The 18594-nt window shown below is 33.0% G+C and overlaps 2 protein-coding genes and 1 non-coding gene across 4 annotated transcripts in view; 2 read left to right on the forward strand and 1 right to left on the reverse strand.

Moving 5' to 3' along the window:
- The window catches only part of LOC132916426 (caspase-1-like), a 223250-nt gene extending 211049 nt beyond the window's left edge, over positions 1–12201 (reverse strand). The window contains exons 1-5 of one of the 2 annotated variants that reach the window (XR_009660093.1): positions 11735–12201; positions 11144–11450; positions 10267–10445; positions 9661–9781; positions 8956–9297 (exon numbers count right to left, since the gene is read on the reverse strand). Coding sequence is in view for 1 of the 2 variants with exons in the window: in XM_060976432.1 (XP_060832415.1) it covers positions 9059–9297; positions 9661–9781; positions 10267–10445; positions 11144–11450; positions 11735–11866 (978 nt within the window). In the remaining variant the exon portion in view is untranslated. Of the gene's footprint in view, positions 1–7875; positions 9298–9660; positions 9782–10266; positions 10446–11143; positions 11451–11734 lie in introns of those variants that run through there. The other variant, XM_060976432.1, reaches the window with a different exon arrangement.
- Positions 12202–14695: 2494 nt separating this feature from the next.
- LOC132916421 (WD repeat domain phosphoinositide-interacting protein 4-like) lies at positions 14696–17599 on the forward strand. Its single transcript, XM_060976417.1, has 7 exons — positions 14696–15091; positions 15447–15714; positions 15795–16035; positions 16136–16284; positions 16378–16479; positions 16547–16665; positions 17236–17599. Exons 1-7 carry the CDS (start codon positions 15043–15045, stop codon positions 17343–17345), a joined length of 1038 nt encoding a protein of 345 aa, XP_060832400.1. The 5' UTR covers positions 14696–15042; the 3' UTR covers positions 17346–17599.
- A 748-nt stretch (positions 17600–18347) lies between these two features.
- LOC132916144 (U6 spliceosomal RNA) lies at positions 18348–18454 on the forward strand. Its single transcript, XR_009660027.1, has one exon. It is a non-coding gene; the product is annotated as a U6 spliceosomal RNA (small nuclear RNA).
- The last annotated feature ends 140 nt before the right edge of the window (positions 18455–18594 follow it).

Raw genomic sequence — 18594 nt, forward strand, 5'->3', positions numbered from 1 at the left:
CTCGCTCCCTCTCTGTTTGTCCATCTTCCTCTGTTTAATTTGGCCTCCGTCTTTCTCGCTTGTAATTCTCTCTCTCTCTCTCTCTCCCCCCTCTTTCTATTCTCCGTAGAAAGCAGGATCTGAAAAGAGAAAGAAAAATGTTAACTACGAAGGATGAAAAGAGGAGCGAAAGGGGAAATACAGGGGTGGTATGAAAGAGAGAAAGAGAAAGGCATGTTGAAAGGTATGTGGGGGTGCGAGGGAAAAAGAGAATGTTGAAAGAGGTACAGGGAGAGTGAAACGAGGATAGAAGGTTGAAACGAGAGAAAGAGACGAAAATAAAGTTTGCCAGGGGGAAGGGAGGAAGAAGCGAGATGGAACAGGGAGAAAGAGAAAGATAGATATCGTAGAGGGGTGAAAGATGACTGAAATTGGAGAGGAGGAGAGGCGGAAAGAAAGAAACACGGATACTCTCTAAGGGTGGGAGAGGGATAAAATTAAAAATGAAAAGAGATGGAAGCTCCTGAGTGGCGTAGGAGGAATGAACGAGAGATGAAGATAGGGATTGTCGAAGGGCAGGGACGATCCGTGCAAGCGAAACAGGCTGTTGAAGGGGAACGATGAAGCAGAACGCGGAGAAGAGATAAAAATGAAGTAGATCTGAAAAGAGAAGCGAAACTGAAAAAACAAACATGGAAGTTATCGAAAGGCAATAAACGCGAGAGAGACGCAAAAAGGTGAACTAAAGGAGAAAACGGTAGGAAATGGAAATGTAGGAAATCCACGGGGTGAAAGTGGGTTGAGGGTAGATAAGCTTATGATCCGGGGGATACAACACGGAGAAGCGAGGGGAAGACTGGAGCACGAGAAGGAATTCAAATGCAAAGCAAGATGTTGATACAAAGTGTAAGAGCTTGTAAAATAGAATTTCCTGTTAAAACGATGATGGAAAGCTTCGAGCTATATGATTTAGTTGTTTGTAAACATTCAACGGAAAGGAGGGGATAAAACGAATTCGACAAATACAAGCAGGGGCAAACAGTTGGAGAAAAGAAACGGAAGAAATGAAAAAAATGATCTGAAGAACCAAAAGAGTTCGGAATGGTAGCAGAAGATGAAAACACACTAGACGATTTATTACAGCGAATCAGCAGCAAAAATTGGAAGCAAGGATCAAGAAAATAAAGAGGACCGTTTGTCATCCTAAAGAAAAAATGAATTTAAAAAAAAAATAATGTTAAAAGGGGGATATAAAAAGAGAAAGATGTATAAAAAACAACGCCCACAGAGGAGATACAAGATAGAAAATTGGAGATGATAAAGCATCGTTTACAGCAGCGAAAGAGGAAAAAAAGGTGGAAAAAGGAAAGAGAATAAGGGCGCCGAGAAGAATTGCGAATTAAGAGGAAACGTGACAAAGTTGCTGTTACGACAGGAATAGAGAGATATCGGGGGCAAAACGCAAAGGAACGCGACACGGGAGATAGAAAAGTGACAGAAAACCTATGACAAGGTAGACAGCCGGGAGAAACGCGAAAGAGAATGGCAGCTAGGTAAAGGAAGGATAAACGAAAAGTATAGACAGTGATGCTGATGGAAACGGACCGACCGCGACGTACAAGTAGAAAAAAGTTGCAACTTGAAATGGAAATGGCAGCGCAAGTATCGCGAGTCAAGGAAACAATGTTACCTCAAATAATACAGGCTAATTTAGTATTAGAAATTGAAAATTCAATACTTTTTCCAAAGTTGATAATTCAGGCCAATTGAAAACTAATTACAGCGATAAAATTATAATAGAATTTTTGAAGTAATTAGTAATTTTTTACGATGCTAAAATCTTGCAAGAAAGTACGTAGTAATACTATACAGATGAAATAGTTAAACAAGAATACCAATTTCGATATAAAAATTAGCAAATTATCAGTTCTTAAAAGTTCTTTAAAAATTTTTAATCCTTCGAATTCTACCTTTTCTATAAATTCTGAAGATAAAAGTAAAAGACGAAATTTTAAATTGCTTAACAACGATTTAAAAAATCTCAAGGATCTTAAAAACGCATATAAATTGTACAAGATTTCTAAATAATCTCTAATACCTACCACGAACACTTCCAGTAAATAAAGCAGAGGATAGAAAAGTATAGCCAAAGCAGAACAGCATAGAACGGATGAAAGAACGAAGAACCGAAAAGTGGATGAAACATTAGATACGGTGCAGCCGCAAAAAACGCGCACATATCCATACATGTGTGCACATATAGGTACCAAGAGGAGGATGAGAGAGCAAACGCGGAGGAACGCGACACAAAGGGAGAGATCAAGGGAAACAGCGGCAGTACTGAAAACTGCGTTCAAACAGCGAGAAGCGACGAAGGTGAAAACGAGACGAGGATCTAAAAACGACGAAGCATGTTGTGTGTTGAATGAACGGACGAGAGAAACTCTGCGTGACAGAGACAACGTACATATATATAATTCTCAAAACGAAGACAGAAATATCGCATATACCGGTGTATGCAGAAACAGAAAGAGGCTACGAAACGTAGACTAGAAACGATAGTCGAAGAGCTCCGGGCGAGGATAGAGGCTAGCTAACGCGATGAACAAAGAAGAATAAAGATGAGAGGAGATGGTTGGAAACTAGCAAAGAGTAAAAGGGATAGAACGAGGGATAAAAGTAGGAAAATGGGGGAGGAAAGAGAAGGTACGCGGAAACAGAGACACTAGGCTAGGGGCTCACAAAGAGGGTAGCGAAAAAAAGGGATAAAGCATGGAGGAAGATAAAAGGAAGGTCGAGGGAGGTTACGATACAAATAGAGAAGGGTCGTACGTTGCGGGAAGAACGCGTGTATAGTCGGTAGAAGCGATACAGTGAGCTCGTAAAATCGGTCAGGCGTTATACAGCCATTATTAGTTGAAATGTCCTACCTTCCATTGTGAAATATCGGATTAGTAACGTAGCAATTAATTCAGGTAAAAGTGGCAAGGATTTAGTGTCAGTAATTTACTGTAATACTCACGAAAGTATTCGTACATTTGAAGCAACATTCAAAGCAATTGATTAGAAATCAGAAACAATATCTATATATGAATTCATTGAAAAAAATTGCTTTGGAAAAGAATTTGATCATGATGCCAACGTGGCCCCACCCGTTTCTGGGAGCAATCAGGTCATGTCGGGGCGTTATCAGCAGTCAACACGTTAATTTATAACCTCACTGTATATCTTGCACCAACTATGCGTGCGTCGATGAACACGGTAAGATGAAAGCGACTGTATAGTCCTGTCTAGAAGTAGAACTTACTTGTTGGAAGGGTAGGACCGAATTTCAGGCTGAAGTCTGAAGAACAGAATAAACAGATACGGGAATAAAGGAAGATAAAGAAGGAAGTTCTATATTGAATAGAAACGAGATGAGAATCGATGAACTGGGCTCATTCTCCTTTCTGCACTTTATTACGTGTGACAGAGCTGAAGATCGTTTAATAATTATAAAGCAAAGGGGTGACACTTTTATTCACGTTTCATTCACAGCACGGAAATGAAAACATTGCGCGTAACTATTGCGATAAGCAGCTCTGGGAGATTTATGATTAAAACATTTCATACACTTTTAATCAAAATATTTTTCTTACTATTTATTTTACGTACAAACGTTTAAATGAAATGAAAGGATAAGATGTAAAGATATAAGATTTTAGTAATCGCGTGGACATGATCGAAACACAAGTATAATATAATCAGTCAGGTGAAGAAGGAAAATTCATAAATACGTGAAAAAGGAACGAAAAATAAGGAAAGGATTTTAAGAAAGAAGAAATGAGAAACTTGACAACGAAGAACAGCGTTCCTGAAAAAGGGAACATGTACACGATTACTCTAACTCAAAAGGTGTAGTGATGAGAAGATCCGGTGGTAGGCCGAAGAAATCCAGATTCGCACGAGAACTCGCTACGAATGAGAAGAGAGAAATTAAGCGGCATGTTAGCGAAGAGAAGTAAACGGACGAAAAGTAGAGGAAAATCGTGCGGGACAAGAGTCAAAGAAACGAGATTAAAAACGTAAGAAAAGACGCGCGTATATAACTCAGGCCTCATTGACGGTGGAACAAAACAAAATGGAAGAAAGATTGAAGAGGAAAAATAGAAAAATAAACACGGTACTAGAGGAACCGGAGCAATAAATAAAATAGTTTTAAATGATAAATAGATAATAAAATAGATCAGATTTTTTAAGTTTCCTTGAACTGTAGATTCTCAGTGTAGATTCTTAAGATAAAAGTACGAGAAAATTTGCCTCGCAAGAAAATTTATAATTACTAAATTTTCTAATCACAATTTCAAAAATCTCGAAGATCCTAGAAATACATAAATCTTTTCAGATTCCTAAATAATCCCTAATAAACACCACGAATTCCTTCTCAGACAGACAATAAAACGGAGAGTAGAAAGAATGCGAACGAAGGAAAAGGACGAAGAAAATCGTGCGGGGTGAAAGTTAGAGGAATGAGATTAAAGAGGTAGAAAGAGACGCGTGAATGTACCTCAGACTGTATGGAGGCTGGAACAAAACGAAAGGAGAAAAGATTGAAAAGGAAAAATAGGGAAATAGAGGCACGGTGCTAGAGGAACCGGAGCAATAGCGAGGAAAAGGAAGTGGAAAAGCGAGCAGAGATGAAAGAGGACAGGAGAGGCCAGCGAGATTTTTACGCTAGACAGGTTGAGAGAGAAAGGCGTGTAAGGAAAGAGACGAATCCACGTGCGGGGGCAGTATTGATCTGTTCGCGCAAACTCCTGACTCTTACGTTTGCTCCATGGCCAGAATCGTGTCTCCCCTCTTCCTCTTTCGCTCCATTCCGCCCCTGGTTCCAACACACGAATGCCTGTCGACGCCGAAACTGCTCCACTGGCATCGACTATGACCCTGGTCATCGTCCTCCGCGGGTTGCCTAATCGAGAACTTACTATAAACGCACATATCATTGAACGACGCGATCCATGAGTGATCTACGTCAAAGGAAGTCGTTAGTTAAATTATTTGTCACGATCCAGTTAAGCGGAGGCAAAAGTGTTCGGAGGGTTGTAGACTACTCTTCGACCTTCTGTTGGTAATTGCGTTGATTGCTCCGTCCAGAGAGTTGGTACTACTAGCTTTTTTCCCCTCCCTTTTTTTTTTTTTTTTTTTTTTTTTAGTCGGTGTTGAATGAAAATTGGTTCGGAGATAGAACAGTTGGTGTTTGGATTAGATGTGATATTTTATGTAGGAAGATTGGATTAAATTAGACATATCCAAACGATTTATATTTGTATAGTCGTTCAAATTTGGAAGATGAAATGATCAAATGATGAAAATATTGCTCTGAATAGTTACTCTGTTGACCATTACTTTATTATTATTATCAAATCGCTATTGTTACAACATTTTTACGGATAGATAGAAGTAAAATTTTTCTGGTGAAATAATAAAAAGATAATTTGCTGTTGAAATGGCAAAAATGAATAATGTCCCTTGTTCCCCATTATTAGATATTTATTATTAAGGAATTATTATTAGATTATTAGATATCGTGGTATTATTATTACAATATCGTGTGAAACGTAACATCGTTTCTAAATGAAAACTGAGCTTTCAGTGTACAGCTTTCATTTATTAAAACAATCGGAACGAGAACGATATGTTTAAATAACGAAATCGTACCTTAGTTAATCACCGTTAATTCACGCGATAACGATTTCTCGGACACTGAACAACACCCGGGTGATTTATGGATCGGACACGTTGATAATATCGTGATGCAGTTTATTAGCCGCTGAACGGAGAAACGCAGAGCCACACTGGGGATAAGTCTGCGGGGATATGTTTGTCAAGCAGATCTGGAAACAGGCTACTGAATGCTTGATTTAATAGGACGTGTAAATTTCGTACAGAATATTCCATTTTCTTGCATTCTAATCCATAACATTCATACCTGTACAGCTTATTATCCTTCTCCTTTATCTTAGATTTTATTTTTATTAATCCACAAGATTCGACTTTCTCAACAATTTCTTTTCCGTTAATTTACATTACGAATTCTATTTTTTAATATTGCGGTTATAAAAGAAAATTCCAAAATTTTAATACTTATTTGTTATTTCTTTTAGATTCTATGATTTTTTACGAAGAACTTGAAGTATTTGTAGCATTACAATAAACAATTTGTTTTTCTTAAATCATAGAAATTCTTTTTACTTTCGCAAAGTATATATTATTCTTTCTGACAATCGAATTCTTGCTACACGTCGAAACACACGTGAAGCACGAAAGTAACAACGCGACGCTCTAATCATAGCGATTACAGTGTCATCAAATTGAACCAATTTTCATCGCCTACAAGGGGAACGATTTAAATCAGATTCGTTAGCAAAGATCATTTACCTATTAGAAGAATTGCTGGAAATACGAGACAGAGACTCTTAAATATATTCACTCCAGTTCCCCGAGTAAGGCTCAGATTTTAGCGACTTTAAAACTCTAGTATCATAAAATAATAGCATAATTAGTCATCAACATCTCGTATTATTATTACATCTTCTTTAAAAAGGCTTGAAATGACCTTTGATTAGATTATCTTTGTACAATATACTTTTTATACATACTGTACATATACTAGTACATACAATATACTGTACAAATTTGATTGTTAAACCGTGGAGCATCCTGTGTATAAAATATCCAAAACATAATTTTCTTAATGCATAAAACAGATCTATGCTTAGCTTTAGCATTTTTTACTTGTGTTTATAAAAATATGAATTCGTATAAACATCCGCTGACCGAAGATGCTCTTTATCCCTGAAATAGAAAAAAATATGTTCAAACGTCATCGTCGTACAGTTTCCAGCAGAATTTCACCCCCAATGGGCAATCCGCAAAGCGGATTTTTTTCAGCGGCCGGTAATTGGTGGCACGGCGGTATCGCTTGTTTAAAGTTAACGAGCTTTTTTCATTTCGAAGAGCAGACAGCAGTTCGAATAGGAGAGCCAATTAAATACTGATGGGAGATCGAGCAGGAACAAGTGCTCGAGAAAAATCCGCGGAAAATGTTGCACCGAAGAGCGATGATCGAAAAGAAAGATAAAATGGAAGAAAGAGAAAGAGAAAAAAGGAAGAGAGAATGGATCAGGAACGTGAAACTGTGGATCAAGAAGTAGTTGCACGATCAAGAAATTGAAGAGGAACGATGTATGATCTTCTGTAGAAAAACTGTAGTGAAAAAGAAGCGAGGGTATGCTTTTCGATAAATAATTATTCTGTACGTATTTTAATAGAAATTAATTCTGATAAACTTTAAACTTTATAATATTGTATAAAAACTGCATTTCTATTTCCAATCCATATCGAATTATTTCATCTATTTCTCTTTTTTCCTAACACTATCTACATGGGAAAAAAAAACTCGTTTTAGTTTTGTAAGTATTATTTTTTCTTTCTTTAATATATTTACCAATTAGTACATTAATCCTTAATACATTATCAATACCAGTCAAAATAATTGCTGCTTGTCAAAGTGTAAAAGGGTCCTACAATCTATTTACCGAACCTAAATTAAGCAGTTTCCTCGTTTTGTATAACTCTCCACACGTTTTTAGAATTTTTCCTGCGTATCATTCTATATGATAGTGTCAATTATCAGGAAAATTCTGGATCGATCTTGATGCTAAAAAAAATCGTATGTTCATACTACATTCGTTGAATTAAATTGATCTGTGAAACCTTTTGGCTCTTTTCTAATCACTTTAAGCCTTAAAATGTATGAAATTCAAATTGCCCTTTTACTGTTCGCAAAATGAGTAATATATCAATTTTTCCACTATATGTATACAGTAACTCATGAAAGTATTTGAACAATGATTATAGATAATTTTTGTAAATATATTCTATCCACAGCACAAAATTTTTCATACGACTGTAATACGACACGATTATCATGATTATGGTAATAAAATATGAAACCACTCTAGGAATACATACAAAAATTGCAATATAAATAGTTACTTTAAAATATATATATAATTACATACGATAAAGAAGCGTGTGATACGTACTGAACTACCATGAGATGTTCGGCAACTCTTACTGCTACTCGTATTTTTATGTTACTCTTTGGAAGTATCAAATTTGTAACACGTCTCTGGCTATCGAGCGCAAAAGAAACTGAAATTCTAAAAAACATGCAATTCATTACTCCTTTAATATCGTAAGATTTCAACTCAAAAATAGCCATTCTTTGCGATCGTGCTACAACCTCTGCCAATGAGGACCTTGTGCCTTCTATTCTGACTAGAATACTATGATTCAATTTATAACTTCGTTATATCATAGCCCATACTATACTGATTTCACAGAATTTTATCTATCCTTATATCTATCCTCTCGTTTATAATAAGCTCAAGTCACGTAAAACGATGAATATCCTTAACATAAATTGGCAGATTACTAGAAGGAAATGAAGCAGTTAATAAAATTGTAAATCGCGACAGAGGACTTACATTATCCTCGAACATTCACACACTAATCACAATACAACAATTCAGGACTGAAATCTGTTCAAAATCAGTTAATCGCTCAAGGCCAACGCGATCAAACGTCGTATCCACTTTCGTACTATATAGAATATATATTCACAGCGCACTTGTTGGAAACACAAAAGGCTGCAAATCAAACGCATACTTCTATACATCCTCGTTCATAATTACTTATTAGGAAACTTGGTGGTTTCCTTAAAATTGTTAAGAAAGTCATCGATCATTGCATAGGGATGACAAGACGAAAAATTTTGGGAACGATTTACAAGAATTTTGAAGGAACATTCCTAGTAGCTAAGTTTACAATAAAATTTTTAACGAGATTTAATAACTTTCTAACGGTTTGTTGGATTCACCTTATTTTTTTGTAAGTGTCCTAATAGTATATAAACGAGGGTGTAAGTACTTCTTTCTTACCACATTTTTTGTATATATTAATTGCAATAACAATGAAAGACTGTTTGCACAACTCTTAAGAGATCATTCGTTAAAAAAGGATTGTTACTGTTCTATGACTTATTTTTCGGAAAAAAATATAGATCTCTGGTCAATGTTGAGCTAAAGGTAGGCATTTGTTTAGTCTCATTTAATAATGGACTATTGTGTGCAGCTTCGAATTCGAAAGCGACCTTGCGCGATGTTATCGTTAACATTTTCAATAGATCCATATTCCTCCAATGCTTGTTGATCACCTCGCACAGAGTCTGGATGTAGTAGCTACCTTGTGAAGTACGAAATGAGTAGTGACCTACGAACGAAGTAAAACTCTTTAGAAGACTGACAAAATTAAAAAATATGAGACAATGCTTGCCTCGATTGAGAAACAATCTCCGACTTAACGATTGCAAATACCATTTCTTGCAACCAATGAACAGTATTAAATCTATAAGTAAACCAAATTTCGTCTTAACATTTGAGAACGTAAGTATGGCACGAAAGTAAGAAGATTCAAATTTTATAGTCTTAAATAAAATATATATAATACTTTGATTAAATTACGTACGATCTTCATCGTTTCTAAGAGCTTTAAATGTCGAATATTAAAGTTCGACGCGTTTGTATCGTTATACATATGTAAACAATGACATTTTTTTGTTTAAACTATATTTACCTTCTATACAACTGTAGCCATACAGGAAATCTGCATGAGTAGGAATTGTGTAACTCTTTTGGACCGAATCAGTTGCACTCTTTACACGAATACCTAACATGGTACTCTCTCCTTTACAAGCCTACAAGAAGTAACAATTGTTAAATACTATATTATTAATAACATATATATTTGTAATATATGGATACTTAAACGTAATATATTATATATATATATCTTTATATTTATACTATATGTATATACTACGAATATACAAATATATGTATAATATACTAATAATAGATAGACAATAAAATAAACTGTTAAGTCTTAAATGGCCGAATTTTTAAAGCTGGTGCATAAGTTTGAAATATGTGACCCACGAATATCTCAAATTTAACGTTATCGACTTCTTGAAGGTAGAAGATTAAAAACTTAAATAAAAGAAAATGGAATCATAATATACTGATAGTGAAGAAGAAATAGTATCTGGGAGAAATATTAAGCAAATCTTTTGGACTTGGATTATTTTTATAATCGCAGCGTTAAAATACAAAATTTGATAACATAAATTAATTGAGAAAAATTAAAAATAAAGTGTTGCAAAAAATCGTAAGAGACACTGACCTGTATAAAAAATAGCTTTGGTTTACCAGTTAACGACGGACAATTATCTGCGGTGAATCTTCCCCAAATGTCAGATAGCCGATATGGATAATCCTTCGCGTACACATTATCACCATTAGTGCCATGGCTTAATATAAAAATACAGATACAGTCATAATCTTCGTAATCGTTCGCAGACACTACAAAACAATCGACATCAACGATCAATGCATAGTATATAATTAGAGAACCCGCTCACGACCAGTAATAATATTAATATTACCAAATATGGACAATTTTAATGCTCATGTGCGATCGATATCAAAGGGCTGAGGCAGAATATTGACGAAAATTTGAACATTTTGCCACGTAAACATTAATACTGGTGAATGATGTCAATACTAACAATAATATTAGCCGTGTGCTAAAATTAACAGTAACTTATTGAAATATATTTCAGTTCATTATAGAGTATGTAATTGGAATAAGTAGTTTCATTATTTAAAGTAATTTCTCCCAATAAATTCATATGTGAATATTGTTTCCGATTTCTCATATTTTGCTTTAAATGTTGTTGCGTTTTATATAGCGTTTCGAAGAACAAACATTGTAAGTAAGAATGCTCTTTTTCTAACTTGCATACTATTCAAAATATTGCAAAAACTAGACAATAACTGAAATGTGCTCTAAACGCAATATAACACAATATGCATAATACGTGGCTTAAAAGCACCTTCCAACTTATTATATTGTCAATAATACCGATCGTGTGTGGTCTCAAAAAAATTAAAGTGTATCAACAATATTATTATCAAAGTGCATTGTCCAGATTACTGTCAATATCAGTGATAACGTGCGGACCTTTTGAAATCAAACAATGAACATACTGAAGACATACAATTTGCAGCCTCATCCATGACGCCAACATAGTCAAGATCCAGATGAGATTTCACTTCGAAACCCAGATTAGTGAAGGTTTTCTCTATCGCTTTCTGATCATTTTTAGTTCCATCTCGCTTTTTCATTTCAATAAAATTCTCATTATTGAATATCACGCATTTACCACGTCTTCTATTGTTCATCGGATAGACTTCTGCGTCTTTATCTACAGGGAAATTCTGTACGATTTCCTTTCTGTACGATATACCATGTACTACTTTAGCGTCAGTTAAATCTAAATTTTCCTTGGAATCCTTGGAACAATTCTGAAAATAACGAATTACAAGGATCTTCCTATTTCCGGTTTTGCAAAAGAAAATTGTTATTTTCTATGTCTTTCGCATAATTATAGCTTTTGATCTCATCTCAGGCAAATATATAGAAAACAGCAACGTTATTTGACATCATATACAATTTTTATCTACTCATCAGTTAATTACAACATAATCACCGTGAACAACAATCGAATATACAATTTGTCTCAAAAACGAATGACAGTTTCCACAAAACGAAATAAAAGATGTTTGTAAAAAAGACGTGCCTCCCTTACTTCCTTTGTTGGATCCTGCGAGATCGGTTGATCTCGAGAAGAATGCGCTAGGCTTTTCATCTTCGTGATATTCGAAATATAATTGATAGCGGCGCGACTCAAACTGATGAAACAAAATATAAGGACGAACATGATTTAAATGCGTGTGCTGGACTTCGTGATTCGTTTCTTACTGAGAAATCCTCACTTATCTTATCGTTATTAACCATAGAGTCGTTATCGAACGCTGACCATTCACTGTACATATATATGTATATATATGAGTGACACTGATATCGATATTTCCTTAAAATGTCAAATAATCTTTCTAAATACCAGTTTTATTCATATCAATCATATTCATTTTCGCTCAGAAGCCTTCTTATTCCACTATTTTATAATATTTGAAAAAGTATTAATGTTTCTAATCTTACTACAAAAGTAAAAATTAATTTTGATACATGTTAAGCTATATACCTTTATGTAAAAGTTATGTTTTTATTTCCAATTTGTACAGTTCAAGTTCAAAAACTTCAAAGTCGTACAAGTTTTCATCAGTGTCGTAATGAGATACAATCATGGTGATTAATAAAATGTAAAATCATTCGAGGAATATAAAAGTTAATTTAAATATATAATTAATGATAAAAGAGGGTAACTACTTGATGCATCTGCTGTTGATGAAGGCGTTACATAAGCTACCATGAGATGTTTGACAACTCTTACTATTACACGTATTTCCATGTTACCCTTTGAAAATATCATGTTCGTAACACGTGTCTGGCTATTAAATGCGAAAGAAACTGAAATTCTGTGTAATAATACCTTAATATTTTAAGATTTCAACTAAAAAAATAGCCTTCCTTTACAATCATGGTACAACCTTTACCGACGTGAAGCTCGTCGGTATAAGTTTGATCATTTCCTTCCTTTTTAATTTCTTTCTTTTTCATTGAGCAAACATCTAAGGTATAAGTTTGTTCATATTTCTGGCATATATTAATTATAATAACAGTGAAAGACTATTTCGGTTATTTTTGAAGGACTATTCGTTAAAAACAAACTGTTATTGTTGTTAACATTATTATTTATTACTACTTTTCGACTTATTTTTAGAAAAAAATATAGGTCTTTGATCAGTGTTAAGATAAAGCTAAGCTGAGCCATTTATAGATTTATCATAGTCTTGAATGTCGAGATTTATGTGTAATGTTGAGTGGCTCATGGGCTGGTCTGGAACGTTGTTACCTTCTTGGGGTGAAATCTGGTAATAGGCATCGTTTTCCGACCATTAATGTTTACACCAATCAATTAACTTTTGGATAACGACGTCAAACCAAAAACTACACTCTCTGCAATCCAATTTAGGTTTTGCTAAATTCTCTTCTTTCATTCATTTAAACTGGACTGCAGAAGCTACTTATTAATAAGTAAACTATTAGCACCCATCGTGGGTCACCGTGGAATATTGCGTAGTCATTGTTGGATAGCCAAACAAACGTACGCGTTTTAGTTTTAACTAACTATAAGATAGTAAATAAGTAGTAAATAAGTAAATAAGACAATTGATTTATCAAAGTATCTATTACTTTTTTTAATATAGTGTAATGAAATAATCCTTTTTGCAGTATTGTAAAAGTATACAATTCTGTTTCATTACAAGATATGTTATTCTATTATTTGGAAGTTTATAGAAAATTTTAGTTTTAATTCAAACCATTACTATACCGAATCGATAACGTCGCATGAGACACGAAAATGGTAAGGGATCCAGGTGACCATCAAAACGTGAGGTATGAAAAAGAATATAGGTTTAGTCTACACTTCGTGTATGATAACTTATCTCATTAAAAAGTGAATAATCATCATGAAGTATATAAAAAAGTGCATGTACGCTTTGAATGTATGATAATTAATTGATTTTATGTGATTTTTAAATAAATTATTTAATGAACAGTGGGAATGGAAAAGGAGAAAGAAATTAATATTAAAAATGCCCGTTATAGATACTTGTATCAAAGAGAAATTTCCTCTCTGGTGAAGATAAGGCTTTTAACTGCTCTTAGTAACCAGACGACGTTGGTTAATTTAGACGCAGAGAGGCGCTTCAATCAAGAACTTAGTATTCCTTGTGTAATACCATCGTGTAAAAATGGGGCGTACCCGGTTATCTCTGTCTCTTTCTTTCTCTCCTTAATGCAATCGTGTACTCGACTCACAGTAGACTGCATAGTAAGGGAATGGTAGGAAACAGCGGTACCATGATAATGTATTTGTGTTACATATATGATTATTATGATTATATTATTATTATTTTGTATCTAACTAGTACCTAACAAATGTTATGCGATATAAATATTTTTTCATTATTGGAAATCTTCGTAAACTTAAAATTATACTATAATTTTTCTCTTTTTTTCTATATCCTAGCATGGAATCAAACAAGGTAAGCTCCTAACTTCATAGGTTCTTGCGTATACTAGCGTAGAACACCTTCAGTGTTTGGCCGCGTGGTGCAGCACGTATCGTAGAACAACTAGAACAATAGGCATGAGTACTCTCATTTCCTCTCTGATATGATCGTTATTCAGTGCTCATTTCCACGATGGTATATGACTGTGCTCATCTCTGATATCACTGCAGCCAATGTTGTAAACATAAAACTGGGCGTAAATCTATAAATCATTTAGTACATTTTGTATTAAAGATTTTATTTATTCATAGAAATAGTGTCATTTTATTTTCTATCTTTGAAATAATTTTTCATTATTATTATTATTACTAGTTTTCTCAGATAATATGATAAAAATAATTATTATTCTATACAATATATTACAGTTGATACATGAAAAAAATATCACCAAATTTATTTCGAGTTTATATTTTTAATTTCTTAATTTATTAAATGTAACTCAGTAATATATATATATATATATACATACATGCATACTTATATATATATATAAGTTATATACTTATATATATATATATATATATATATATAAGAATTATTATGATTTTCATTAGTTATATACGAATGATATTTGTTAAAAATAACTGTTGTACCACCCAGAGAAAACAACAAATCTCTTAAACCTGTTAAAAGATATTTGCTTGCGCTATTCATAAAGTGAAAATCAGCCTTACAATGCTATCTTACGTACCGTATAAAGAATGAAATACTGTGCCAAACATTGTATCATAGTCACAGCTGATTGTGAAAGGAGAATGTAAACAAAAACACGTAGTACATTTATTAGAAAAAAATTCATATATCGATAGAGGAAATACTCATTCATTAAATTTAATGTAACACCAAATAACACCAAATGGCTGGAGAAAGAAATATTCTTAATTTACGATTTAATCAGGATCAAGGTAACTATTGTTTATAAAGTTAATTACCTGAATCCTTAAGAATCACGGTGTTAATTTATTTTCAATAATTTAGAATCTAATATCCCTGTTACATTGTTTTAAAAGTAAAAAGTTAAAAATATTTAACTTTGTTTAATGAAAAATAAATATATATAGTGTTATAAGAGAATAAAGAATAAAATATAATATTAAAACAAATCTGGTTTATTTATAACAGTATTGTCACTATATATTCTCATGTGCCAATGTTCAATTTAGTTATTAAGATTTTAGATAATTAATGTCAGTAACTTTTTATCATTTATTAAACTAGTTTTGTTGTTTGATATTTTGTTTCCAATTTGTATTCTTTTAGGATGTTTTACATGTTGCATGGAATCTGGTCTTAGAGTATACAATGTAGAACCATTAGTTGAAAAAGCACATTTGGAAAATGACATAATGGGAAGTATAGCTATTGCAGAGATGCTTTGGAGAACAAATATCATTGCCATAGTAGGTGGTGGTACAAAACCAAAGTTTGCAGAAAATACAGTACTTATTTATGACGATTTATCGAAAAAGTTTGTAATGGAAGTTACATTTACCAGTCCTATAAAAGCTATACGATTACGTAGGGACAAGTAAGTTCATTAATAAAATTGACTTTTATTTTTAATCAGTATAAATGTTGCATTTACTTAAGAATAATTTTACAAAACAGAATGATAGTGGCACTTCAGCGAGAAATACATGTTTTCTCATTTCCTATGCCAACACGAAGATTGTTAACTTTAGAAACCAGAGATAATCCAAAAGGATTAGTTGAAGTTGCTACATTAGCTGCTGCACAAAAACAACTTCTTGCTTTTCCTGGTCATAAACAGGGTAGTGTACAGTTGGTTGACCTTGGTGCTACAGAAGCTGGAAGTTCTAGTGCTCCTGCAACTCTAGCAGCACACCAGGTACATATGTATTTTATATATAGATTTAAATGAAGGTAATGTTTCAATATTACAATGTCTTCTCCTAGTATTTCTTTATATTTATAAACAATACTATTAGGGAGCACTGGCTTGTCTCGCAGTTAATAGTAGTGGAACAATGATAGCAACTGCTTCCACTCAAGGTACTTTAGTCAGAGTATGGGATAGTATACGTAGACACTTATTAGTGGAATTGAGAAGAGGTGCTGACCCTGCAACACTCTATTGGTAAATACGTCTACAGACAAATTAATTATAAAACAACATTTTACTTTTAAAGATTTCATAATAATGAATTATAATGTATAATTTATATTTCAGCATTACATTTAGTAGAGATTCGGAATTTCTATGTGCTTCCAGTGATAAGGGAACTGTACATATATTTGCATTAAAAGACACACAATTAAATCGTAGATCGACGTACGTAAATATAGTTCAAACTTCCATAAATTTCAATAATTAAAGTTAATAATTAATTTATTTACAGTTTCTCAAAAATGGGATTTTTGGGAAATTATGTTGAAAGTCAATGGGCATTGGCTACATTTACAGTACCACCAGAATGTGCTTGTGTCTGTGCATTTGGTACAAGGAGTTCTGTTATAGGTATGTATTGTATGAAAAGCGTATTGAATATAATGACTTAGAATATTTATAAAACTATTTATTATATTATATAGGATGTTCCACAGCATTAGGGAACCACTTTGACAATGGATTCTTCACATGAAAGCAATAAAAAAGTTCATATGAACAAATGTCCTATTTAACCTTGCTTACGAGTTATAGCGAATTTTATATTGGAATACTTCTATCGAAAGACAGAAATAGTTAAGTTAGTTTCACTTACCTATTTACAAACAGAACACCATATCTAACCAACAATACCTAGAGAAATTGAGAGAGTCAGATAATCAATGAAAAAATGTCTCCAATGTTATGTTCTGATGCAACAAGATCATTTTCAACACGTCTTGTGGAGCTTTGCAAACAGACTTTGTTCAAGAAGAAACTTGCTATAATTTGAGTTTATATATATAATAGGCCATATAAATTAATATAAGTCAAATAGGACATATGTGTATGTGAATTCCTTTTATTGTATCCCTGTGTAGAATCTACAGCCAAAGCAGTTCTCTGATGCCTGTATAATATATAATTTTAAATTGTTTCTAGCCATTTGTATGGACGGAACATTTCATAAATATGTTTTTACTGCCGACGGAAATTGTAACCGTGAAGCATTTGATGTCTTCCTAGATGTTTGTGATCATGATGACTTTTAACATACACTTTATATTGTATTTATAAGATGCTATCTCTGTAGGGAAGTTTCTAGTCATTTCAAATAAGAAACTTCTTGCAGCTGATGTCTGTACAGTAACATAATTATATTAATAATTATAAGAAGAGTACAAATCATTACATTTATTGATTTTTTAACATAATACACTAAATGTTCTTCAATCTATTTTATATACACCAACATCTTAGTGACATATGTCCAACTACATAATAAAAATTAATTTTGTACAACAAATGCTCTCTCTGATCTGTTTTTTTTTTTTTTATTCATATTATATTTCCTTAAATATTTGTGTCTTTTCTTATATTTCTTTTATTTGCACTTTCAGTTGCCACACGTTCTCGAATTTGTTCTGAAATTTTTGTCACATAATATGAAAAAATAATTTTATTTAATAACTATAAATGTTATAAACATACTATATGGTTCTGGATTGATCATGGGGCTAATCATTGTAAAATAACAAAACGTTCCTATAAATCCTACTATTGTTCCTATAAATGTTACATATCGCCACCCTGTCAAGCGCTAAAATATGAAGCATATTATTAAAATTATCTTTTATATATTTACAAATTATAATTTGTACACATTACACAACACATAGAACATTTTATACAGAATGGAATTGGTGATGAGTACGATTTACAAATAAATCATACATTATTTTATTTGGTTTAATATACAAAAGTTAACCTAAAATGGTTTTTTGTTTCGTTCAATTTTTAGTAGGATAGTATATTATTTTTGTAATATCTTAAACCAAAGTATAAAGTCAACAAATTTAAAATTATTGTAAGAAGATTTAATAAATAAATAAATAAATACCATCGTCTCTTTAACGTAATATGGATCTTAATTAAACTTTATGTTTCACGCTACATTAATACGCCACCAGATGGCTACCATGAGTATTCTCTTCTCGCTAGTCGTGGAAATATAAATTCGTTCCTTTATATACGAGAAATTAAGATGTACCAGTGTACTTGCTTCGGCAGTACATATACTAAAATTGGAACGATACAGAGAAGATTAGCATGGCCCCTGCGCAAGGATGACACGCAAAATCGTGAAGCGTTCCACATTTTTTGTTACACACAATTAAACATTATTTAAACCATCTACAATATTTTGAAAACAAAAGTTCTGCTGTAGGATGTTTAAAATAAGAAAAATAGTAATATTACAATGTAATAAAACAAAAGAAATAAAATTTTTTGCAAATAGTA

Source organism: Bombus pascuorum, chromosome 1, assembly GCF_905332965.1.
Source record: "Bombus pascuorum chromosome 1, iyBomPasc1.1, whole genome shotgun sequence".
NCBI lineage: Eukaryota > Metazoa > Arthropoda > Insecta > Hymenoptera > Apidae > Bombus > Bombus pascuorum.

Excerpts from the sequence above, each read along its gene's own strand:
- LOC132916421 (XM_060976417.1), top strand. The coding sequence starts at position 15,043 with ATGGCTGGAGAAAGAAATATTCTTAATTTACGATTTAATCAGGATCAA. Across the intron at positions 16,285-16,377 it reads GACCCTGCAACACTCTATTG|CATTACATTTAGTAGAGATT; the intron begins GTAAATACGTCT and ends TTTATATTTCAG. Across the intron at positions 16,666-17,235 it reads TACAAGGAGTTCTGTTATAG|CCATTTGTATGGACGGAACA; the intron begins GTATGTATTGTA and ends AATTGTTTCTAG.